The 26,347-nt window shown below is 39.5% G+C and overlaps 1 protein-coding gene across 3 annotated transcripts in view; it reads right to left on the reverse strand.

Moving 5' to 3' along the window:
• Nucleotides 1–26,347, reverse strand: part of ARHGAP28 (Rho GTPase activating protein 28) — a 75,930-nt gene that overhangs the window by 6,381 nt on the left and 43,202 nt on the right. For 2 of the 3 annotated variants that reach the window (XM_033081343.1, XM_033081361.1), the window contains exons 3-13: nt 23,101–23,318; nt 17,484–17,571; nt 15,398–15,555; nt 12,063–12,228; nt 11,859–11,950; nt 10,434–10,511; nt 7,076–7,238; nt 5,835–5,917; nt 2,803–3,000; nt 2,100–2,243; nt 50–204 (exon numbers count right to left, since the gene is read on the reverse strand). In XM_033081343.1, the coding sequence (XP_032937234.1) occupies nt 50–204; nt 2,100–2,243; nt 2,803–3,000; nt 5,835–5,917; nt 7,076–7,238; nt 10,434–10,511; nt 11,859–11,950; nt 12,063–12,228; nt 15,398–15,555; nt 17,484–17,571; nt 23,101–23,318 (1,543 nt within the window). The remainder of the gene's footprint in view (nt 1–49; nt 205–2,099; nt 2,244–2,802; nt 3,001–5,834; nt 5,918–7,075; nt 7,239–10,433; nt 10,512–11,858; nt 11,951–12,062; nt 12,229–15,397; nt 15,556–17,483; nt 17,572–23,100; nt 23,319–26,347) is intronic. The other variant, XM_033081351.1, reaches the window with a different exon arrangement.

Raw genomic sequence — 26,347 nt, forward strand, 5'->3', positions numbered from 1 at the left:
AGTTCTGACATTGTTGTTCAGGAAAAACAAAATGTTCTGCTTTACCCACCTGTTTTCACAGTGGAATCGAGCCAGGATGTCTTTGGCTTTTGTTTGGCTGTTGAGTTGAATTGCCATAGAGACTTTTGAATGCAGTGGAGCATAAACTCTTATCACCCCCTCGGGTATGTCAGACTGCAAGTATGGAGGAAAAGTGACAGCTCCCTAAAATCAATATTCAATAGAGTAAGTCTAAGGCAAATATTGCTCTAGCTCAATTCGAAAGCAGTTCTACAACCTCATTTGAGGTTGCTTGCAAAACTCTCTGTCCTGCATTCTCTTGGCTATTCAAAAGACATTTACAGTCATAAAAATGCAAATTTGTAGACACAAATCAGATACAACACAAAGACACAAACTCTTAGGTAAGTAGCACATAAATGCACACAGGGTAAAGCCCTTGAATTGTGACTTTAACTTATTTCTGTTAACATTGGTCAGTGAAGCGACTGCTTATTTGAAAACTTAAAAATTATTAAGAATATCTGTTCTTCCTTCTAAAGATGAAATTTTTCTTGAGGCAAAAGATCCAGTTCTCTGTTTCTGCTTCCTATATCTTCAACTAGATTGAAGTGCATGTACAGTAAAATATCAAGTACCATATGGCTTCTGTTAATTTGAAGTTTGACCTTGTGTAGGGTTCAAATGATCATCTATGAAGTTTATGCACTCTTCCATGATTAATGGTGGATAAATCAATTAGCAAGGTTTGCATTCCAGTTCTAATCCAGTTAATACCACGCTGACCAGAACACAATAGTCTCTCCAGTCTCTGTCTCTGTGTAATTTAGAACATCTGAGACCTGGGGACTATGTTAAGTGCTCTCAACATTAAACTCAGTTATCCAAACAGAGTTTGCCTCCAATTTGCCCTTCATATTTCAGCTCCTTGCCATGGCTACCCTCATTTTTATTAGCTGTAAAGCCAATTACTCCAATCAATGGACTTGTCTTCCCAAAGGTGCAATGACTTCAGTAACTGACTCTCCTCAGAGTAGTCTATCTGTGTTCATCCCAGGCTGAATTTAACTTTGCAGAACAGTGTCTGCACTGCCATTTTAAACAAACATCTCTGTCTCCATCTGCTGCACCAATGTATGTCCTACCCTACCTAGAATACTTCAATCAGTGCTGGAAATTTCTTGAGAAAGGTGAATTAGAATTGATTCACCACTCATATACAACATTTAGTTTTCTACCTTTCCCCCCATACATTACCTTCTGAATTTTCTCTCTTGTCTGTACTAGATGTCTAATTTGCTATTTCTCATAATCTTTGATAACTTTCCCTCCTAATTTTCTTTTCTTTTGTTCTTCAAGACTATTCTTCAACAACTATAGAGTCCTTTACAGTTTCCTTGATTACTTCTCTTACAATTCACCAGTCTTCATTCTCTTAAACATTCATGGAAGACTCTAAATACTTCCAGGTTATTAAAGGTAGTTACTACATGGAAATACATGTAATTGCTATAGGGAAAGTGTAATGCATAGAGACATGACATGTGGACAAGTATCCATTTCTCCCCTCCAACTATACAGGGAATAACCATGCAATCTACTTCATTGGGCACTTAACATTTAGACATAGTTTAGGTGTCTGCGGTAGGCAAACTGAATTTTCTCTGTGCTTAAAAAGTTAGTGCAAAACTCCAAGACTAAAGTTTGCAAGAATACCAAATGGACTGTACCAGGACATGGATAAATGCAGTTAATCCTTATATGGACCATCCTACCATTCAGCTCCAGATCCATGCATTTGTTGAGTATCTACAAATCATTGCTGTCAAGGACAGTCCATGTTTCTTACAAAACAAGTTAAGAACCAGCTTGGCAGCTTTGGCTGCTGGAAATCATTCTGTCTTCCTTACCTTTTCTTAATCAATTCCCAAAACTTTGCCTTATCACAGTGTTGGACTGGGAAGCACACCTTTCAAGATCACTCTCAAATCATCTTATTTTGTACAGTAAAATTTCATCCCCACACCCAGAATCTTTCATGAGATAAAGGAGGGAAGCTGTTTAAAGCTGCCCTTGAAACTTGTATCTTTTTATCACACCTCTGGTCTTTCAGGTCTCTCCCGTTCCATGGTCTTTCTCCTCAGAAGTTTTCTCACTCCTTTGTCAAACATCAGCTGTCTCTTGCTGTTGTTCATTGCTGCCTCATTCATTTTTCTAACTTGGGAAATCAGGAAGGATGGGACCTAGATGGAGGAAACCAGATCTGAGTATATACAGTAATTTTTTCCCAATGCGTTGGGTCTTCTGAAGGGCACCGATTTTTAGGCAGCAGAAGCTCTGTTTATATGTGCAATCAGTAGCTCCTCTAACAACCTACAGTTATTCCTTTGGTGATATCTTTCACGCCATGTGAAACTTTAAAATTATGTTTGCAGCTGCAGGAACTTTATTAGGAGGTAGTATTTGCAACCCCCATTATACCCTCCCTTTGTTACGAGCAAACGAGCTGAGACTGTCAATATCTTCAGGCCAACCTTCAAAAGTTGAAGGTTGTACAGAGTACAAACAATGTATACAAACAATGTGTGAGAGAAGGCAATTGATGCTAAAATAGATGTCTTAGAGAAGTAGGAGCTCTCAATCCAGAAATATCTGTCAGGATGCCTCATTCTAGATATAAAAGACTCCAGTCAGTTTCCAAAGAAACTGCTTCTCCTTGGAAGGTCAGTTTACTCTGATTTCTGCACAAAGCAAAAACCTGCACAGGAATGGAACCATAAAGGGGGAACCAGCATTACTCACTGTCCACAGGATGTCCTGGTACCGGATTAAAAGCCGCACAATGTGCGCGGTGGTGGCGGCTGCTTGCATCTCTTGCTGGTTTGCACGTTTCCCTTTGTAGATGAAGAGGTTTGGTGCTACAATCATAGACACGTTCCACAAATTCATCTTGTTTTTCCCTTCATTAGCAACCACCTTCTTCAGGAACTGAAGAAAGGCCTGGAAAAAAACCAATACTTGTTTAATCTCAGGAAATAAATTACTTTTGAAATGGAACATTTTCAAATGCACATGCCTGGTTGCTATATTTGCACTTGGAGGTGAAATTTAGTGGTTTTTTCGTTGCATTTGGATTACTCTGATATTTGATGTTACAACAACTTGAGTCAAGCACAGAGGAATAGTTAATATTATCAAAATATACATTAATTAATTATCTATCATTTAGAGAATAATCCCAAATTTGTAAGGCAAATACAGCATCTACACTAAGGCTCTGAATCCTATAGTAACATGGTAAGATGTACACATATTGCGAGGGAATAGTTTCTTCACAGATTACCAAGTGTCCGTTTTGATGTATCTGGCCAATGATTTTTATATCACAGTCACTGGAGGTGATTAGTCTTCAAATCTGCAACAGTCACAAACGAAATACAACTTGAAATTTCTGCCAGCACCCCCCAAACTTTTATTCTGGGATAACAAAAGCAAGAAGAGTTAAGTATTTGCTCATTGATGTTACTTTTGCACATGCTTGGCAGAGTCAAAGGAAATTAGTTTCCCCTTTTGGGTAGTTTATTCAGAATTTTGCTTGAATGATTAACAGCACAGCAGCTATAGTAAGAGTTGGGGTCTACCAATGAGTCCTTCTGCAACACTGCTCTGGTTTCAGCTGGGACAGAGTTAATTTTCTTCCTTGTGTCTGGTACATGGCTGTGTTTTGGATTTAGGATAAGAATAATGTTGATAACACACTGATGTTTTAGTTGTTGCTAAGCAGTGTTTACACTTCTTCAAGTGTAATCTTTAGCTTCTCATGCTGCCCTGCCAGCAAGGGGGTTGGGGCTACACAAGGACCTGGGAGGGGACACAGCCTGGAGAGCTGACTCCCAGGGGATATTCCATACTGTATAGCATTGTGCTCAGTATCTAAACTATGGGGAAAACCGGTCTGGGCCCACTGCTCAAGAACTGGCTGGGCATCAGTCAGTGAGTGGCGAACAACTGCATTGTGCACCACTTGTTTTGTGTATTCTAATTATTAATCATCATTTCCCCATTCATTTTTGTCCTATTAAACTGTTACTGACTCAACCCATGAATTTAACTTTTTTTTCATATTTTCTCACCCATCCCACTGGGAGGGGAGAGGAGTGAAGGAATGGCTGTGTGGTGGTGTGCTGGCTTTAGATGGGGTAGAGTTAATTTTTTTCATGCTGACTGGTATGGGATTACGTTTGGGACTTGTGGTGTACACAGTGTTAATAATACAGATATTTTTTTTGTTATTACTGAGCAGGACTTGCTTAGAGCCAAGATCTTTTCTGCTTTTTGTACTGCCCAATGCTGAGGTGTAAGAGAAATCAGGAGGAAACACAGCCAGGACAGGTGACCAAAGGGATATTCCAGACCATGCGACACCATGCTCAGCATAGAAAGGTGGGAAGAAGATGAAGGAAGGAGGGGACTTTTGGAGTGATGGCATTTGTCTTCCCAAATAACTGTTACATGTGATAAAGCCCTGCTCCCCTGGTGATGGCTGAACACCTGCCTGCCCATGGGAAGTGGTGAGTTCCTTTTTTTGCTCTGCTTTTGTGAACAGCTTTTGTTTTTCCTAATAAATTACATTTATCTCAACTCATGAATTTTCCAGCTTTTACCCTTCTTATTCTCTCCCTGATCCCACTAATGGGAGTGTGAGCAAGAAGCTGCATGGATTGGTTGCTGGCTAGGGTTAAATCATGATAGGTATTAGCTGCCTCTTGGTTAAACAACAAAAACGATACCATTAAAGCCACTGTCTTTCTACTCTGACATAGCAATTAAAACATTTTTTCAAACCCAAGAATTACAAAGTAGAAACTGCATTGGAGAGGTTTCTAAAATCTCATTATAGACAAGAGGGTGAAGCTGTGTAGAGAGTTTTGTCATCACTTCTATTTTTGTACTTTTAATAATAAAGTAGTAATGAAGACTACTCCTCTAGCATGTGTTTTACATATGCAGCTCTGTATCCAAATGAACTTCGGTGGCAGAAACAACTCCCATTCTTTACAGAGCACTAGTAGACCTTCAGATGCTTTCAAGACAGTGTTGTTCTTGTCCCTTGTTACTTTATATAAAATACAGGTAAAGAGGCACCTAAACTCATAAAGTTGTATCTAAACTGACTAGTGAAAGGCTTTCAGAGGTGGGACACCTGCATGGTCCCAATCAGCAGGGGATCTCACAAAATATCTAGAGTTTCCCAGGAAGCTTGTTCACTCAGGTTTCCTTGATGTAGAAACTGGCCCAAAGATGCAATCAGTGTCTCCTAGGGTCAGGACATAGCTGAAGTCAGATCTGGGAGCTCCCAAGCATCCAAAACTGTTGCAGCCACTGTGTTCGTATCAGGAAGTGGGGTGGGCACGGGTTTGTAAGGCAAGTCAGCTGAGGGTGAGCTCTGTGCTACAGATGCCCTTCCAGTACCAGGAGTGCACTAGGCAAGCTTCTAGAGGGCAGCTCCTCTTCTAAATTCATCCTGGAAAATTTCAGTTACACAGAAAATCCAAAAACTGGACCTCCTTTGTCCAAACTAAGTGAGGAATATGCTTCTTTGAAATGAGTGCTCCATAATAATGATGCCTGAGATGTATCAGTTGAATACCCCTGGCAACTATTTCTTAATTGCTTGTAAAAGAAATGACAGCCAGGAAATTCGAGCATTTTTCAAAGAAATCATCAAAACCACAGATGAATACTTTCCTGGTGTAGCATCTGAAAAAAATGAGTCTCTCATTTAAAAGTCAAAAGCACCACAGATGGCAGGTGATAGCAAATGAAGAACTTACCTTGGCTGCGTCTCTGTTGGCCTCAGGCATCAGCATGATCAACAGATGCAAAGCTTGTAGTTGTAACTTGATCTTGGAGATTTCTAAGGACATGAATAATTAATGCTTTTGAAATCCCAACTGCAACTGGTTTGTTCTAAAAACTGTGTCAGCAGTTCTAGAAATACCAACTAGTGCCTGGTTGAGACTAGCATGCTTAGGTGTTGATTAACCATACACTTTTCCCCAAATATAAAATGACCTTAACAAGTGGGTTTTTCCTCATCATCTTGCATCTTTGTCACACAGGGGCAAAAGGCGCTATAAAATTCTATCTACATAGCTATCATACATATCTATCTATAATCCAGTATTTTTTTGTACTAGCTAGTTTCTCTGAATATCTGTGTATTTGTTGTAGAGAATAAAGTCACTTCATTCTGCACAAGCGTCTCCTGTTCAGTCTTCTCCAAACTGCTGAGCCATTGTATGCAGCCTGGGATTCACAGGAGCACACTCAGGTATGTGTAGTTTATGGGAAGAGGTCACCTCCTTCTGCCCTTTAAGCTACTCATGGAGACACTGAAAGCATGACTACAACCTTAAATAAAGATCCTCAGCTTTCTGCACCAATTTGCTAATAAATTCACCATCCTGAGACTTTTAGTCTGCCCTAGCTCAAGTGACTTTACAGTGAAGTCATAGGTATGGCAAGGTAAAATTACATTCTTCCTGGAAGACAAATGAACAAAATGTACTGAGATGTACTGAGATGGAGAGGTGTATGTACACTGAAAACAAAGCTCAGCTGCCTTTCTGCACTCACACAGATCTCTGTACCAATGGTCTGACCTCAACATAAACTTTAACAGAAATAAAATAGGTCCAGTAGATAAAGGACAGCAATTTGAGTTTACCTTGCAGAAATTTTCATTTGTGAAACCTACGGTTAATGTGAATCTGAGTCTATATATGAAAGTGACTGTTTACTCGCAGGTTTCAAATTTCACATTAAACAGTTGTTTTGTTCACACAACAAGCCTGTGCTATTAGCTAAATGCAGACACCGTTCTCCTTTGAAAACAAAATCTTGCAGAAAATGAAAATGTTTAGGCAGAGCACTGAGTGTTTCTCTCTACTTCAGAGGGAGAAAAAAGATTACATGACTTTTCTCCATATACTTCAGAGAGAGAGAAAAAATGTAATGCCTACTCTTGCATTTTATCATATTTTCAGTCCATACTAGCTCCATTTCCACATACTTTCTACTAGTGTGATGAATGCAGGCAAATATTCTACAGTGAAGAGTGGGCTGGGGAGTTCTCTTATAAACATTTTCAGCAGTCCCGCTGCATCGTTATTTCGTACTTGGTCCCAGTCAAAAGTGTCTTCATAAAATTTTGCCTCAAGTTCTTGATGGAGATTCTGAAAGATAAAAGAAATGTCTGGCCTTCAATCATTGCTGCTGACCCAGCAGTTTGTGATGAAATCCCATTACAAGCAGTAGGCAGGTTTGTGCAGCCCTCGAACTAAAGCAGCCAGTGACAATCTAGGTACAGCCATGTGGTGTTCGGAGCAGGTCAACAAGCCAAGTTCCAGCAGATATTTAGCAATCAAGGCTAAATGTGGTTTGCTATAGCTAGATTTTTGACAGCGAACAATTTGAACCATCTTAAAACAAGGTAATTTTGTGCAGTATCTTAGAACTAGTAGCAGAAAACTCAGCACATCTCTTCTTTTTGTTTAAAATGCTCTCCAGAGGTTTGACCCTTAAGTCACAAGGGAGTGGTGTTTCCTCCTCACTGCCAATGAACTTGCTAGATACATGGGCCTTGAGCAAATGGCTTAAAATTTAGGTCTTCCCATCTTTGAAAGGAACTTTTATGTTAGGATAATTATAGTTAGATTTGGTAAAATTGTAGAAAATAAAGATATAAACCATTACTGTCAGAAAAAACTTAATGCATAAAAAACCCCCCAAACCTCTAAAAACACAGGAGAGATTTAACATAGAATTGGTGATGATGCCATTTTGGGTTCCCATTTAATCCCCTTGCTCTCCAATGGCAGCATTCTGCTCCATAACAGAAGTCAGTTTTGTTCTGGAGGGTCACCAGCCAGTGTTCAAAACACATATATTAAAGGGAAATTCTCAGCAAGGTTCCTAGTAGGAACAGGATTTGCTTCCAACCCAGATCACTGTTTGAAAAATGCAAGCTCCTCAAAAATTTGTTGAGTTAAAAAGATTGAAGGACAGTATTTTAATACAAGGATATCTATAAACAATGCAGCTTTCACAATTATTACTGGTCAAACACTGTCCTATCCATAGGAAGTTTGTTGTTGCTTTTTATGAGACCATTTATGACAAAATATATCTGTAGCAAATATTCAGTTTCAGATCACGATTTTGTCAGATGTACTTTAATATTATGCAAAAAGTTCAGTCCATTCAGGCAGAAAAGCTTTTAAAAATGAATTCTGTTTGCCACGTCTCACATGAATGGAAGGAAATTACATATCAAGTACAGTCACACATAATGAAGTAGAATGGTTGCACAAACGGAAGTAGAAAGTCATTCAGAATTTGGCATAAAATGTTACAGTCTCATTTTTACTAGCACATTTCACTGGTTTTAATCTGGGCTATCTCAGCTTCCTCTGTATTCACATCCTTTGCACATAATCGATACAAACACCTAGATTGAATTCTCGCCTGTAACTGGCTGGAAATGTGGAACAGAAATCCTCACCTCATCAAAAGCACAAGAGGACAGAATTCTACTCCACATTTTTCTGCCGAGAAATAGAATGCAAGATTTTTGAAACACAAACATTTTTTATATATGTACATATATATATATATATACACACATATATATCTCCCTCTACACAAATAAACATATCTTTTATACACTCAATTCCTTCCCTCTCCTGCCTTGTATACATGTATGCATCTGTGCATCTAATACTTTTAAAATATGTGTTGTAATTTTTTTAAACATGACTGATTCTTCACTAGACTATCATACAGTTTTGGTTCACTGTAGCTTTTGTTAAAGAGGAAAACTTGTATGCATTTCTTCTATTCTTTGTTTTATAGAAGAGTAACCTTTAATCATTTCCATATGCCTTTTCTTTCTCCAAACAAGACTGAAATAAAGTTGGAATGCCCTCAAGTCCTAATGTCATAATAATGTATGAAGGCTTTTGAAGGATGAAATCTGGATCTGCTTTGAAAAAAATCTCTCTTGCTCATTGGTTTGCTGGGCAGACTCAAATGAAACCAAAACTCAAATAATTTAAAAGTTTCATATGGGCAGTTTAACTTATCACCTAGCATAGAGGAGTTGCATATGAAGTCATATTCATATCTCATAGCAGCTCCCAGGATACAGGTAGTGAAAAAGAAGTGAACAAGACACAGTACAGTGTATGCAAAGAATATGGAACACAGTGTATGCAAAGAATATGGAAATAATTGAACTAGAGCACAGGCCTGCTGTGTAATCTCCATGGAAAGGCTGGAAAAATTTGAGATTTTGTGAAATAACATTGAAGTATTTGTATGAAAAAAATGAGGAAGCTGAAAAGTACAGAGCAAGTTAGGAGCTCCCTTCTGCAAGATGTGGCACTTTTCAAGGCTCTGGGTACTTTTATCAATGCACAGAGTCAAAGGAGCTGGGATGATGCTGCCCATCTTTGGTGTGCTTCATGTAATGCAGCTTCTTATTCAGCCATTTTTTATGATCCCCAGCCCACCAATATTTAGCAATCCCTAACATTTGTTTGGCTGTCACAATGTTGAGACTTCCTGCCCCAGAATACAAAACTAGCTTCCTTGAGGATGAAAAAGTGGGAGTAGGATGGTCCCTCAATGCTGTAAGGTGCTGCTTGAACCACATTTTAAAAAAAGCCTAGGAAAAAAAAAGCAAAAATCTGGGAAAGAGATAGACCCTACTAAGCCCAGGAAAAAACCCAACCAAACAAAAAACTGCCTTGTTTTTCTTATTTGCCTCCTCCAGCTCCTGAAATGAAGTTGGTCTGGAGAAACAATTGCAAATATTACTGGCCCACAGTGTCAGGCTATTGGGTGCCAATTATACTGTGTTCATGGCCCACAAATAGCCTGTGAAAATGCAGTACTTCAGGCTGCCAGCAGTGAACACAGGCCAAATTTCTCTCACTTGGATCATGAAATTGCAAGATCACAGGCGATAAATGAAAAATAAAATGACACAGAGGTTAAAATGACATAAAATAAGATCTTTATCTGATGTTCACTCGGTTTAGGAACTCTGCATTTCTGAAATAAATTAAAACAGAGATAAGATCACAGCAATTTTGGGTGACAGAGATAAGCTGAAAGGATGTCTCAAAGTTTTGTGGAGAAAAATTGCATCCAACATCAAGGCTGTGCTTTATATAGAACATTAACTAAAGCAAAGTAATAGACCAAATGGCCTGTGATTTATTGGTTCCCAGGAACTAGTCTGACCTTTCACTGGCAGGAGTAGGAATGCTGAGCCACACAGATCAGTATTCATGTGCAGTCTGAATTTGCATTATTTTACACAGAATCTGTGGTCCAGAAGACAGAAAACTGGCTTGAGTGTATACCTTGACTCTGGAGGCAGATCCAGGAACCCGTAGAATTCCTTCAGTTTCCAAACCTGTTTCCTCAAGCTTGAGCAGCAGCTGAAAGAAGAGAAAAAAAAAAAAATTCCAAGAAAATATTCAGAAGTGTTTAAGAATACTCCTGTTTTTTTTCAATCTAGATATCCTTGAAACTAATCTGAAAAAGTTACATTTCTATGGAATCAGCTAATGAAATCCAGTCAGCTCATGTAAATAAATCTGCCTAATTTTTCTCCATAGTCCTGATCCTGAAGTAAGGAGCATGCAGAGTATAGGAAACTGCTAATGCAATAGGCCCCTCTGTCCTTGACTTGAGAGTTGGCACGGCTATAGAACAATAAAATGCATTAATGAAACAGCAGATATATGCAAACACAATGGTGTTTTGAAGGAAAAAAATAACCTCTAAGAAATGTTTAAGTGTGCCCTGAGGAGTACAATGGAAAAGTCTATAGATAACATAGCTTTTTTGAAACTGAGAACTCAGATTAGAAAATTATCCCAAGATATTTTATTCTGAAATTTCTGTGAATAGAGAACTAAAATCTAAAATTTCCACTCTAATTGGATATTAAAAATTAAAAAGAACAAAAAATGATTTTACATAATTTTGAACATTGTGGAAAAAAATAATTTCCCAGCATTTAACCATACAGCTCTGGATTTTCACCACCAGATCTGCTTCCTGCCCTAACCTTGATTCTTGTAATTTCCTATGTTATCTTGATAGAGCAGCTGTGGAGCTAACTGCAAAGTCATGTAAATGCTCAAGTTGTGTCAGTCTTTCCCCTGGTACTCCCCAACACTTCCTCTTTTATCAGTATTTACAGGAAAATCTGTTGGCATTTTGAGTCTGTGTAAACCTGCGCAATTGCACTTCTACTTGTCTGCGTACCTGCCTCCACGACTTCCACATGGTGTCCCTGTCTGGCCAAATGTCTCATTTAAATGTCCTTGTCTTGTCACACAAACCTCAACAAGAAGATACCAATTCCATTCTGGAAACACTAGTTAAGTAATACCTATGGTCTGAATTAATGTGAAATTAAAACTCCTGAGACAACTCATCTCTGCCACTTCTGCACACACATAATTTTGCTTGGCTCTCTCTTTTAATGAAAAAGGGAAACAGAAAGACATCTTTTTTCTGAAGTTTCCTGTGTGGTATCACATAATTACAAAAACCAAAAAAGGGTCCCCACCACGGATAAAAAAACCAAAAAAGGACCAGATTTTCTCTCCTTGTCACAAAGTTTTCAAACCACAATACTCAGTCAGACAGCCTGTAGACACCTGCGAGTCTCTAATGCCTGACAGAAACTTGTCTTATCTGATGACTCTTTTGAGTATCCATGCAAATGGTGGAAAGACAAATCCTAGTGACCAAGCAGGCCAAGTGATACTCACTTTTTGGAAAATAAGTGGCACTTTTACTCCAGGAACCTTCTTTTGATCGTTCTCCAGCAGTACGGTGAGAGGGACTCCAAACAGACCATTCTCTTAAAAAATAATAACAACAAAAGTGAAAACGAGGAAACACAGCCTCATAAGCATCTTCTTTCAGATCTGGTGGACATAAGGGCGACTGCCCAGGGGATGCACACGCGGTACCTCGTCCCCGCACCCTCTCCACACGGTTCCTCTTCAGCTCCACGCCCAGCGCGTCGTAGAAGGCCGTGAGCTCAATCAGCGAGAGGTAGCGGATCTTCTTCATGTCCTCGGGAGACAGGTCCCCGACCTCTGTCAGTCCAAAGCGGCTTTTCCGAACAACGAATTTCTGCAGTAGAGATGGGTCGCATCTTTATTCGCACAGAAGTTACAGGAAGTGAATTTTGGTTTTGAAAGAGATGTGCATGTGTGATTGGAGGTCATGTTTGGGCGGATGGATAACAACAGACAAACTGTAGCCCTGCAGATTGGCCTGGTATGGTGACACAGTTTGCATGCACCTGAACATAAAATTGGGGTTCTTGCTCACCATGCACCCTTGCAGTTTGATTGGGAAGTACTGCCTGTTCAGCTGGGACAAACGAGATATGTGCTTCTTTAAAAGTTTTGCCCAGTTTCAGCAGGATGTAGTATTTTGCTCTGCTTCTGCCTTCCCCAAAATTTCTTTGAAGTGGCTGACACAGTTAATCATGGATATGGTTCCTTATCAATTGTGTGTGTATAATGAATCCCTGCCTGCTTTGCATAATGCTATTAATTTATGAGGTCTTACAGGGGAGTTCAAACTAAAGATCTGAGGAAAAGCCCAGAAGCAAAATTACTTAATCCAGAAGCCAACCTGCCAACTTAGTGGTATCTTTTATTACTCAAGAAAGCTTAAAACCAGGACTCCCAGCAGCTAACAATTTATTCAAGAAGAGTTGAACTAAATGATACAGATTAATCTGGGGGCATGTGAAGATGTGTCTACATACTTTAGAAACTGCGGTGTCATGGACCAGAGCCAGGAATGTCGCATCATGACAGATGCATTTGTACAAATATCAAAAAGAACACGCATCAGTTTCTGACACAGTTGTTAGACATAATATAAAATAACAAAGTCATAGTAAAAAACATGCCTTTCAAAGAACTGTGTATCTTTGGTATTGTATGTTTATTTTTCATTTACTGTAATTTAAACCAGGAATTATTAGTCAGAGGCATAAATAAATAAATAGCATTACAAACCATCTCCTTCCTTTAGGGAACTGAGTGGAAACCCAGCCTCTAGTAATGTTTTGCTTCTGGAGATTTCAGCTTAGTCCTTCAATTTTTTAAACAAATTTGGACAATGTTTAACCTGTCTTTAAATTAAGCCAGTCAAACTGATTAAGAAAAATGTAAACAAGTAAAAACACCCTAAACCAAATCAAAACAAAAATTAAACTTATACCAGATTTCAAAAGCAAGAGAGTAAAAAGGACACCAAGATTATGAAATTTAGGATTTCATAAACTACATTGCATATGGTCTTTCAATGGGGGTTAACAATAAGAATCCTAAAGTACTACAGAATATCTACATATTTCGGCTCAAGTGATGCAAAAAGTGCAAAAGTAGTCAAAATGCAATAAATCACCTTGAAAAAAGGAAAAAAAAACCCAGACTGTATACATGTATTTTCTAGGGGGAAAAAGAAAAGAATTCTAAGCACTGCAAAACTGATTAAAAAGGGTACTACAAAGATTTTCCACAGGGGCTGTTTGACTCCTAAGGATCACTATGATGTGATGCTGTGGTTAATACAAACTTTGGGGCTGTCTGTCTGTCTTGTGTCATAATTTTCCAGGGTTTTTTCTTACAGTGATGTAATATGCAGGTTTGAAGGAGGCTGTGCTATCCTGAAATTAGATTACTAATGTCTTGGCTAAGGATTGTGTCTGATATTCTGTGGTGTTGTTTCTATGTGGAACTGTGCAGTATACTCAGATTTGTAGTTCTGTAATACCTTCAACTAAGTCACATGGATGATGGTCCCACAGTGGAGCAATCACATGTACTTTGGGGAAATCCCTATGCTCCTGGGGATGTCTCTCAGGAGTCAGGGGACTCTCTGCTGCAGGGGACATGCTATTTTATGATATATAAAATCACTCTGTGCAGTGTTGTAGACACCGTCAGTGAAGCTGGCAGAAAGTGTGATGTTGCACAGCCTCCAGTGCAGCCCCATTGTCCCAGATGAGGAAGGAGGGACAGTCCTGAATGTTGGTGACTGTTTGCTCAGTGTAACAGAGTGAGAGGTGATTTTTCCACTGAGGCCCATTATGGTCTGAGTCACTATGGGAAAAAACCAAATACCATGAGAGGCAGAAGATGAAGCAAGAGAAAAGCCAACATCAACAGCTATGATTGTTGGCTTTCTTCAGAAATGCTCTGCAATGACCTGGCACGTTTCTTGTGTGGTCTTCTGAGCTCACAAAATTATGTCCTGCATGCAGAGCAGTTCAAGTCCAGCGCAATACTGGCATTTTCTAAAGCTCATCAACTGTGAATCCACAGATCCATGATATTCAGTGTGGCATCCTCTCTTCCCTCTGTCATCAGTTTCCCTGCTCTGTGCTGTTGCAATTTGTGCAATTTGAGAACAATTTGTGAGTGTGCATGTGTTGTAGTAAAGGTCAAAGTCATGATGGGTGCAGAGATACCATTACTCTCCACAGGACACCAAGTTATCCCCACCAAAAAAAACCACCTAAAACCCAAATAACTAAAGACACAAAAAAAAAGCACAGGGATTTCACATCATCTACTGTATATAAGCTACTTGGTGTCTTGTCATTCAATATAGAAGCTTACTTTTGTAACACAGTTTCTTCTTCCTTGATGGAATCTGAGATGGACAACTGACTAATTCTCAGATAATTCAATGTCTGTGTGTATTGTAAAAAATTCTGATTTGGGACCTCAGGACATCATAACATTCAGGAAATTTTTCCAAACACTTTACAGCTATTTCACATCACTAATGAGGTGGCATTGGAAGCACTAAATTAATGCTCCAGTTTTCAGTAATGGAAGTTGTGAGGGCTGATATAAATAGAAAATTGACTTCCATGACCTCATGAAATAATTCCATATAAGGCAGGTAATCTGTGGGCGAAAAATGTGGGAAAGTAGACCAGCAATGAAAATGATTGTTAGTTTTAATGCCAATAAGTAGTTTTTATTTCTGTGTTAAAAAATCGTGGTTGATGCAATATTTGTGGACTGAGTTACACACACTCATCTGGGTGCATGTTCATGATGGGTACCAGTAAAAACCTGGTTTAGATATCCATACTAACTCTGGGAATCAATCACAGGCAGCAGGCAGGCACACTGAGAAGTCTCTACAAAGCACACACTGCAAAGGCCAGATCATGTATCTTAACAGACCCCAGTGTGATGGGGATATAAAGCAGGAAATTGCTGTGGTAAAGAAAACAATTGAGGAAATACATGGAGAAGAAACTTACTGGCAAAGCTGAGTCTTCCTTTTTGAACCTCTGATTTTTTGGCCACTCTTGGGTTTTTGGAAGGACTGTAATGGATTCTGAGAAAGAGACATCGTAGGAGAGCTCTTCTGTTATGGATGGGCTACCTTTATCTATTCCACAGTCTAGACAGCTCTTAGCTGAAAATAAGGGAAATTATATATGAATGATGAATTGCATTTAGTACAGAGACATTAAAAAATTGAACCAAGATGAAAAATTCTTGAGAAAGTAATAAAGGAAGTGCTTCAAAGAGGAATTTCAGTGCAAACCACAGCATGTTCCTGTTTTGTCTTGAGGAAATAACCCCTTAGAAATAAAATTCCTATTTTTGTTTTAGATTATTTAACTTGTTGCTTTCTGTGAGAAAGATAGTCGAGCTGGAACTTCCTGTTTATCAGGAATTACCAAGTTTTTTTATTCCATCCTTGTCTTTCCAGGCCAGCAAACTGTGGTGGCACTTGTCAAATGAACAATTAAAAATAAAAGGTCTTGACAGAAAAATGCTGTTGACACAGTTTCTCAGCTTACTGATGACTTATTTACAATCCCAAGACATTGTGCATATATTTTATGTGGTCACATACACATATCTATCATTGGTGATAGTTTAGATGTATAGCACCATAACAGGACAAAATGTACAATATTCCAGTTTGAAAAATACTACATCTACTGGCATTTCTAGTAGATATTGTGAAATGACTTATCGCTCTTCTCTAAAATTTCGTCACCTCCTTGAATTAATGGATGTCAGAGGAAAATTTTTGAAATCAGTACAATCAAGTCCAGAAATACAGTCCAGAATATTGTCATGGAGGTCAAAGTGTGATAACATAAATGAATTCCAGGGTTGCCAACTTTCTTGATGAATCTCTAGTATCTCAGATCAATTTTTAGTTTTCCTGTAAAGTTCAGCTCCTAAACCCCGTTGGAATGGAATCATAGATTTAATTGAAAGTGAAATAAAATTTTGGCCTCCAGGACTACAGAGAAGAATTTACTAATATGACACAAGTGTATTCAAAAGTCATGGCAATCAGAAAGTGAATTAAACAACATCACATGTCTTATAAACCTGTGCATGCCCCATGTTCTCTGAATCATTGCATTTACAGCTAAGGGGACTTTTTTGCAACACCACTTATTTTGCAAGTCTGATATGAAAAACTTTAAGTGTGTTATAAAGTGGCTTCTGGTTTCTGAACTGTGGTTTTAGTTGTTGTCTAATGCCCAAGCCATTTAAGATGTTTTCCATCTCTCTTGCCATCCTTAGACCTGGGATCACAGACTGCTCATGGTTCCCCCGGGCATTTGGTTCCCCATCTGCCTCAGTGAAACTGCTTGCAGAGCAGAAGTATCAGCAGAGCAGCTTTCACCATCAAGGGAAATGTCTGTGGCACAGTATCCACTACTGTGGTAAACATCCAAGAGACTAGTTTAGAAATTTGGGTATTATTATCCCCTTAGTTAAGCCCTGAACAAAAGTGATGGGAAGAGCTTCCAAACTAAGAGATGGACATTCTCCTGGAAGGCTGCTGACAATTATCCAGACACTGAGCAGACAAGTGCTATTACTTTCATTAGCACTGCCAATCACTGTCAGGGCAAAGCGTTTAAGGGATAACACCATTCATAGATCAGAATAACAGGGCAGAACTAGGAAAACTGTAAGTTTTTAATACTACAATTTCTGCAGTACTGGAGAAGAAATGTGGAGGAAATATGCCTCTTTGATTTGCAACAAAAAAATACACTGATGACATATTGGACAAATTCTGCATGATATTACTTACAGATAATTTTTACATTCCCAGCCTTGCGATGATCAGCATATTTTAGATGCTGATACCTCAAGGACAGCAGTCTGTGTCTGTACAACGTTGGTCTTTAATGGGAAACTTTGGCTCCTGCATGACAATAAGCTGACAATGATTTTAAAGAAATATATGCAGCACTGCCCCAGCGTGAAAGAGGGGACTAACCTCTGAACCACAAAAGGGTCTGTTTTTCTGTCTGTCATTTTACTAAGAGGAAGTGAACACTGGTTACATGTTGTCATACTCACAGCTAACTGATTTCCAAACTGGCTTCTGCCCAGGAAGCTGGATACCATTAGGAGATACTGGTGACACTGGAACTGTCTCAAATGTGGGCTGATAGGCAAGGAAAAATGATCAGACTGCAGTGAAGGCAAACGTCTGTGGACAGAAACTGCTACAGTTCAAGCAACAGTGCATCATTCTCAGCTTACACCCTCTTGACAAGATTAAACAACCTGTTGTGATTCTTCAGAGTATATTTTTCATAGCCAAGCCTGAGAATCCATCTTCCCCAGACTGCACAGATTTGGACCGTGTGGAGGTCAGTAATATTGCAGCTTGCTGTGCCTAATGAGTCCTGTCCTATAAAATGACTGAAATTAGCTAAGTAAATTGCTGTACAGAATTAGGCTAACTAAAGGTCCTCCTCAAATTGTAATTGATCCTGGCTTTAATCATTTTGGCCACAAACCTTTCTGAAGACTCTCTGGCACATGTTGAGTACCTGCTATTCCCAGGGACCTGTCAAAAATCAATCAGTCTGCTACCTCTTGTGATTTGGGCACCAGAAAACTATTACAGCATGGATGTCCTCCCATAGGTTACACACTAATACTTTTATCAGTGAACTGCCAAAAAACAACTTGAGGGAACAAAGAAACATTTTCTATATTCAAATTAATTTCTTTCCACTCCAGAAATCATTTTGCACTGCAAACAAATGGCTTGGCAGCCCAGGGGGTGACTTTCAAGTAGTGTCACCTCTTCTTAGCAGGGGAGTTTTGGCCTTGTCCTCAGCAGTTTTGTAAAAAGACAAAAAGACAAATCTGAGTGTTTGTGTTCATGGGCAATAGTGGCTCAGCTAATTGCTCTTGAGAAAAAAAAACAAAACAACAAACAGAAACAAGGTCAGGAATTATCAAAGTGCTCTGAAGGTTACTCAATGAAAATTACTACAATGTTCCAAACTTGTCTTATATTTTTTTTCTGCTCTTATTTACATCCCTGTGGGAGCCCCTGAAGCCCCCAGCCTTTCTCAAACCTGCTGTCTCACACCCCCTTGAGCCTGATGGACCAGACTCAGTTTTCCAGCTGAACCTGCAGCTGTAGGCCCCCATTAGCCCTTAATACCAGCTCTTTTAATTGCTCTTTAAATTGCTAAGTCAGCTGTTTATCAACAAGTAGCAATGCCTCAGGGCAGAAATTCTGTTTTCTCCAGTTGTAATCAATGTGTGGGAGAAGCATTAGGGCTGTTAAAAAATGTCAGATGTTTAAAAGACAGGCAGCTCTTCCAATTGGAAGCCTGAAATAACGTTGCAGTTGTTTTATTCAATCTTATCCTCTGAGCTATTCAGGTAACAAAGTCAAATGCAATATGAATAAAATCTCTCCTGAGAGAGTCCATTCAATGGCTGGTGAATTTGATAGCAAACAGGATCTGAGTCACAAGGGTTTCCTTTGCCAGAAGACCGTAAGGACCATTGATTTTTAAAAAAAGATAACTGGATACTTTTATGATAAAATCCCACAACATTTACACAAAAAGCTTCAGGACATAAAAAAGCACTATAAATTTCAGGTGGGACTATAGAAGTTGAGAGGATGGCTGAACTTGCCTCAGCAATTTGGGAAAATCAACATAGAAGTAGTTATGCTACTGCTTAAGATCCAGATGGAGAAATTATTGATAAATATTAGCAACTGGCTCATCTACTTTCAGTGCTCAAAATGCCTGATCCTGTGAACAATATTCAGAATAGATTTACAGTCAGTCAAGTTTATTAAGAAAAAAAACCACTTCCATCCTTGTTACATGGGTGAAATGAGTCGTGAAGCACCTGCAGCAACCTGGTTCTGATAAGCAGGGCAGAGCTGGCAGACACAGATATGGAAGATGGAGTGGACTGCACAGCTCTGCCTGGCACCCAGCAGGGCTGGCAGCAGGCTGCCCCAGCCTGGGGAATTGAATAATGTGAACTGTGCACAATAACTGGGGTACTGAAAATGCCATATTCACAGCCCCATTTCCCAGCTTCCACAGTGAGAGTGTATAATGAATCCAAATCTATGTCTCTTTTGTGAAAACATCTTCCTTCCCCTCCACCTTTACTTTTTTTTAATGTTAGGAAGCCTGGGAACAAAACCTTTTTAATGCATTAATTTAAAGATCCAGATTATTTCTGTAGTGTAAAAGAAAATTAAAGGACTTTTGAAGACCTTCCCTCAATGAATGTGAAAGACCCAGAGTCAAATTGTGTCCTTAAATAAACTGGGACAGCTTTATTCATTTGCCTGGGGCTCCAAAGGTGAGGCTTCCCATATCCTGATTTCTGACTGAAAGTGATTCATTAGATACACTAAAAATGAGCCCACTGTTTGCTGCCACAACATACACAGGAATTTCCAATGGGAAGATGAAATCAGAAGAGCAGGGAGAGGATGGAGATGAGGTAGATAGACAGTTCTTAAGTAGAAGATGTAAAACCAAATCATTGGAGCACCAAAGAGACCAAATTTTCTTTTCAGCCCTGCAGCTAAAAGAAATAAAGGCAAAGGAAGATAACTTTATTGCTATGGCCAGGATACAATTTGCCCCTGCTTTGAATATATTCATATTTTCAAGCACTGTCATCACAAACACTTTTTCATGCAAATAGCTCTGGGTTAGCTAGTGAATCTTCTTTAACTAGGACATGATTTTGGCATGCATTGCTCAAGTAAAATGCTTGTAAAAACTCTTCAGGAGTTTTACTTAATTGCAATGTACTGTGTTGGGCTTCTAATGAGCACAGTGCTTCTTTTCCTCTCTCCAATAACAGAATCAATGTATGTGTGTCCCCCATTTGTATTCTGCTGTTGATTTTTCTAAGCTCTGAGCACTAGCAGAGCCGATAGCTTCTGATGGAAGCAGCAGGGTACCAGCAGTAAGGAAAATCAGGCCACTGTGATTTATAAACCATTCAATTTAAAACTCAGTACTGTGGCTGTCAGTTGAGTCTGCTGGCTGTGGACGTGTCTGAAGCAGAGCAAAAGCACCTCAGCTGGGACAGGCTGCTCAGCTTGCCAAGGTGTGGCACTTATAAGGGCGATGAACTAAGAGGGGCAGCATTTTGCCCCTAGGGGTCACAACACTTTTCCAGGACAGGCAACAGAAAAAAACCCACAAAAAAACCAAAGCTATCAAACAAGAAGAGGAGTAGCCGCATTTCTTTTTCTTTCAGTCCATTTTGTCTGTTGAGAGGACACTCCTGCCATGAGGGCAAGGACCTCAAGGCAGGATAACTGGAAAAACACTCTTTGTTCTGTGTTGACCCATGCAGAGCCTGGCTACTAGGCAGGAGCAGCAAAACATCCAGCAGGCAGGGGTTTTGCAGAACAGAGAAAAAAAATAGGGCAAATCTATCTTTTTCTTCCCCTACTCCAGATGACAACTAATTTATTACTCTTTAGTGGTCCCCTAAATCTCATCTCAGGTGACCCTAGCGAGCTAATCACCTTTTCTCTCATCATTAGCCAAAGAAGAGAGTAATCCATCCGGTGACCCATCCCTCTAGGCTCTTGTGATTCTTAGGTTGTTGGGAGAAGGGTGTAAATCCATTCTCTTAATGGGGAGGATTACAGAGTAATGAGAAACAATTAGGTCTGGTTTGCTATTTGCAGCATGTTTGGTTTACTTCTTCCCTTCCTGACTAAAAGGCAGGGTGGGAAAGCAAAACTGTGTGTCATTTCAGGCAGAATCCTCCCCAGCCTCTCTCACCCAGCTGTGCGGAAAATATTTACCCTTCTCCACCTCCTGCCACTCTTTTCTTTTGGCTGTGTCGGTTTTAATGTGCTTCTCTTCCCTAAAATGATTAATCACAAAGATTCCCTGGCAGCTGTAGGGCCATGCCCAAAGAGGCAGCAAAGCTGCAGGGACCTCTGATACCCCCTTAAAAAGACTACTTGGGAAACCCTTGGGCCAGGGACACAAGCCCTCCTGAAGTGTGTTTATCCCTGAAGGGCTGATAATTAGGACACAGTTTCTAAATCCCATAATAAGCAGCAGAGGTAGGAGCACAGGTGAACAGGAAAATTAGAGTGTTGGGGCCTTGTTGGGGCTTTTAGAAATACAAAGTTTCACAGTCTGTTGGAGGGAGGTAAAGGTGTGCTCTGCAGTTGTGTTTGGGCATCTGGATTTAACATCTAGGTCAGCACCTGCAGAACTGCATATTTTGGTCGGAAGAAGAATTAGAAGACTTAATTACTTATTTGATCTTATCTTTTAGGCTTTCACAATGCAGAACTAGTAAGCAAACTGAATTTTGGAGGAGGTAAAACAGTGATTTGAAGGGCAGTTGCTCTGAACATCCAAATTCCTTTTGCAGGTGAGAAACTTTATCAAGTAAGAAGGGGAAAATAAGCAGGTCAAAAATAAATCAATAATGTGCCCATCTGAGATGAAATGTACAGTGCTTATTTGGCTGATTGAAATTTATTAGGAAACTTAAGCTTTTATTAAAAAAATTAAAAACCTTATGGTTTACAGATACTTGAATCAGGAGAAGTGAACTATTCTAATCAGAAGTACCACCAGCTTTTTAATGTTCATGCAAACATGCCTGACTCCTCTCATGGAAGAAAGTCTGCCCACAGGATACTACTGGATGCTTTTGAATGTCTTTGTGGGATATGTGCAAGTGGTTCAAATGAATCAAGATATTTAATTTGGAAACAAATAGGCCAACTATCTGGACATTATATCTTTGTAATTTTAATATAACTATGCAGCTACAATTTTGTTACCTTTTTTGTTTTTTTAATTAATCCAGGATATCAAGGCCTTGGGGAGATGGTAGAACAAACAGGAAAGGACAAAGCAATAATGAAAAATAGTTTCTTAGAGTTTTATAATGGCAACAATTTCAATTTCAAAGGTGAGCTTGTGATCTTATTGGTGACTCCCATTTAAGATATCTTGAGTGATAAATGAAAAATCACATGTGTTGCTTTGAACAGTGGACTAAACTCACACACTTGACAGCATTCACAAGAATCAAAACGTGCACTGGTGTGTTCAGAGCTGTCCTCAGGGAAAAGTGGATGAAACCTCCAGAGGTACTGCTGATTTCTGAAGCCATGAAGCAAAGGAACAGTCAGTAGGTTTTCATTTGCCATATAAGTGAAATGTAACTGCCAATGTACAAGTTACAATCATGCTGGCAGGTGTTTAATTGCTTTTGCATATTTGAACCCCAGTTTGCTTCATTAGGCGAGTTTTACTTCACCACTGAGACTGCTGAGTAAATAGCAAGTGTCCCCAGAAGCCATCAAAAATTTGAATAGCTGCCAAGAGTAACTCACCAATTTCCACAAAATAAAGGATTAAGTGCTAGTCTTGACACAAGGCTGTGGGAGGAAAGTTGGCAACAGATACAACATTATGTTACACATTAGTTACAAAACTGTGTGTCATTGTATTTGGTTTCTTCCTTTCCTCTCAAATGTACTGTATATAGCATTAAAAGTCTGGTCTTAGGGTCAGAAACTGCTAGTGGCTGTCTGTGCATTGTCAGCAGCTAAGTGCTCCTGTCTGGCAGAAACTTTGGTGAGCTACTTGCAAATTGCATAAAAATTAAGGTCCAAGGCATGCACGAGGATACTTACAGAGGAGTCACTGGTGCCAAAGATGTCTCTCACATCTCGTACTGTGTGCTTGTTCTTCTTCCTCAGGGTCTGAGTGTAGGTGTTGTACCTCTTCTGTACAGCAGCAGCTTGAGTTCTGGTCAGAGTGGACAGCAGAGCTTGGCCATCCTCCTCCTCAGCTCCTGAGATCAACGTGGATAGCCCTACATCTTGCAGCCATTCTGCCTCCAGCTCCCCTTCTGTGGAGGAAGAGAGTGTGTTAATAAGCCAGGCAAGGAAGGGAGAGGGGGCTGAAGGAAAAGAGTCGGCATGATAGACTACTACCACAGCCTTTTCCTTGAGAATACTCTAATTCTAACCTTTCTTAGGCCACAAGTGCAAGTTAAGTTAGTTTTGTAAACATACTGTAAACTTTCAATTTGTCAGTGTCTGCACAAGAGAGGCTTATGAGGAGAACAGAAGAGGCATTTCATCAGCATGTGCATGTGAACAAGGCAGCAGAGTAACCAGCCTGATAAAGCAAGGTCCCTAAAAATGAACCCCCAATTCAAAAGCGTAAATCCGCTCAGTTACCATTCATGCCACGCTCACCATTTGTACCATGGTGCACTGGAGAAAGCCATTTGGCTGATGGAAATAAAATTAGTATTCCAGTTCAAATAAACAGAAATACTGGAGGTGTGTATACAACAGAACAATGTATTTGCAAACTAATGATGCAATTTCAGATTCCAGAGCGTTGGCTGAGAGACAACCAGTGAAGAAACCAGACTGAGAGAAGGGTGATGTCAACCTAGTCCAATTGCTTGCTTTGAACAAGACGATTCAGACCAGAGCTGGTCACTAAAGAACAACGGTGATGAAGGGGTAGGTGTCTAAGAGGGAAGGAAGATGCAGAAACAGCCATCCTTGCATGCCAGGTATCACCCTAACTTCTAATTTTTGAAGGCTTGCTAGCACTGTACACTCCAGTGTTTCTTGGTATCTCAATTGGTGACTAATACCTTCTTTAATCTGTTCAATACCTGCTTCCCACATGGTTCATTTACTGCAATTGGTTCCATAGTGAGGTTATGCATTGTGGTAAGAATTGTTTTCTATCCTGGCTCTATTGGACATGGCAGAATCTTTCCACAGAGCTACACCTACAGTCCTCTCACTACCAAAACCTGCCCATGTGAAGAGAAGGTGAAGGTTTTCAGCTTGCTACCTGTTACCTGAAATTAATATGCCCTGTCGTTATCTGACTGTGAGAAGGCCCCAATCTACCTTCTCTGAATCACTCAGTAATTTTAAATTTTGTTATCATTGCTTTTTAATTTATCTTCTTTTTAAAATAGTCAAAGTCTTTTAAAATCTCTCTTCACATAGCAGATTTTGAGGTCTTCCATTTCAGTTTTGTGAGCAATCCTAGCTCAGCAGTAAGCTGCTTGACACAAGACAGTAATTTCATTCCAGCCCTGACTGAAGAAGAGGTACTACAAATAAACATGTCAAACAGGAAATGGATTAATTTGCAGCATGTTTTATGAAACAACTCATCAATGCACTTATTGTTCTTGTCTCAGCGCCAGTCTTAATGACAGGTTGGTATTTCCACTCTCCCTTTATTGCCTCTTCTTGACATCAGAATGCAGGCTGATTGATGGACACCAGTTTGCTGCACTTTGGCAGTTAGATACACAAAAGAGAAAATTACAGGACTGGGCTGTAGGGACAAGCAAAAGCATCTTATGCATGTGCCATCACTGACTTCATTGTTAACTGCCCTGCCTCTTTACAAAGCACTACAAAAATAGCTGCTTCTAAACCCCTGCTCTGGGTTAGCCAGGGGTATGGCCAGCCCTGTATCCCATGAAATAGCTTGTCTCTGCTCTTATCCTTTCTGTATCCACAGACAGGGTGACAGACTGTTCCTTTTCCTTCTCTCTAAGCTTTGAATCAGTGGTTTCTTCTGCCATTTTCACTCTTCTTTCTCATCTCTTTCTTGTGTGCCACTGTTGGAGCCACATCTGTCCATGTTTCAGCTTTTAAATTATATTAATTTTGGCTTTTGTCCTGACATATTCTTTCCAAGAATTGAGCTTGTAATCAAACTTGCTATGAAAAATAGCATGGCAGACATTAAATTCTGCCTGCTTACTTGTCACCCTGTGACTTGTTTACTCTGGCTCTTCCCTTTTCCTGTTCCAACCACATGCAAACAATAGACTAAGACATAACAACAGCAATCAGAGAAGTAAAACTATTAAAGAGAAGAAATTTATGCATTAAAAAAAGCCCAAATTTTGATGCATTGGTACCTGCTCAAATGACACATTGGTATTAAATTAAGGTTAACCCTCACACTCCCGATGTTGTTTTAGAAAACATTCTTTTTATAGTGTTAGCTACTTATACAGCAGAGTCTTGATACTGTATTTGATTCTGCTCCATCAGAAGACAGATAATTGAGAGGGTAAATCTCTTTTTTCTTGTAGAGTTTGCTAGGAAAGAGGTGTGTCTTGCTTTGAATCTCAGAGATAACCATAAATAGCCCACAGATATAACCTTAAATAACTCACAGTATTCAAGCCTTGTAACAAATATTGTAAAGTAATTGTGCACAGCATGGGCATCTTAAATACACCATGCATTTCTCCTCTCCTACATTTTCATTCTTTGTGTCACTTGTCAAGATCTTCTGTTCTTTTTTGACCATATTTGCTAGCATCAACAGAAAAGTGTGCTGTTGTCTGCCCTTTGCACATGATGTCTGGCAAATCACATTGAGGTTTTGACAGTCATGCCTGCCTGGCTTCTATCACCCTTTGTCCTCCTTCTTAAGGATCTTCATCTCCTCCTCTCAAAGACATCTCAAAAGGGTGATGAATATTTGCTTTTATTTTGCCCTGAGGGTTTCCACATTGATTTTCAGAGTTTTGATCATTGGCAAGGAGTATTATCCTATTAGGACCTTAATAGAGCTCACTATTATTTCCAAGATTTATAATCTCAGACTGAATATATTCCTAATGTTAATAACACTGCCTGATTGTGTGTGGTGCATGTAATACATATATATGTGTTTAAGACAACAATATGAAGGTAAATGAAGTGTGGAGATGTACTGCATTTTGACTTGCAGTCTCATTTTTAATTCAGGGCAGAGGGCAAAAAATCAATGTGATGTAATGAGGTATACTCAGACAAAGGGTAACTTGGGACTGCAGCAGAGTTTGGGCTGTTGAGAAAATTTAGCTCAGCAGTGATGAAACTGATGGAAAAG

The sequence above is a fragment of the Catharus ustulatus genome, chromosome 1 (genome assembly GCF_009819885.2).
Source record: "Catharus ustulatus isolate bCatUst1 chromosome 1, bCatUst1.pri.v2, whole genome shotgun sequence".
NCBI lineage: Eukaryota > Metazoa > Chordata > Aves > Passeriformes > Turdidae > Catharus > Catharus ustulatus.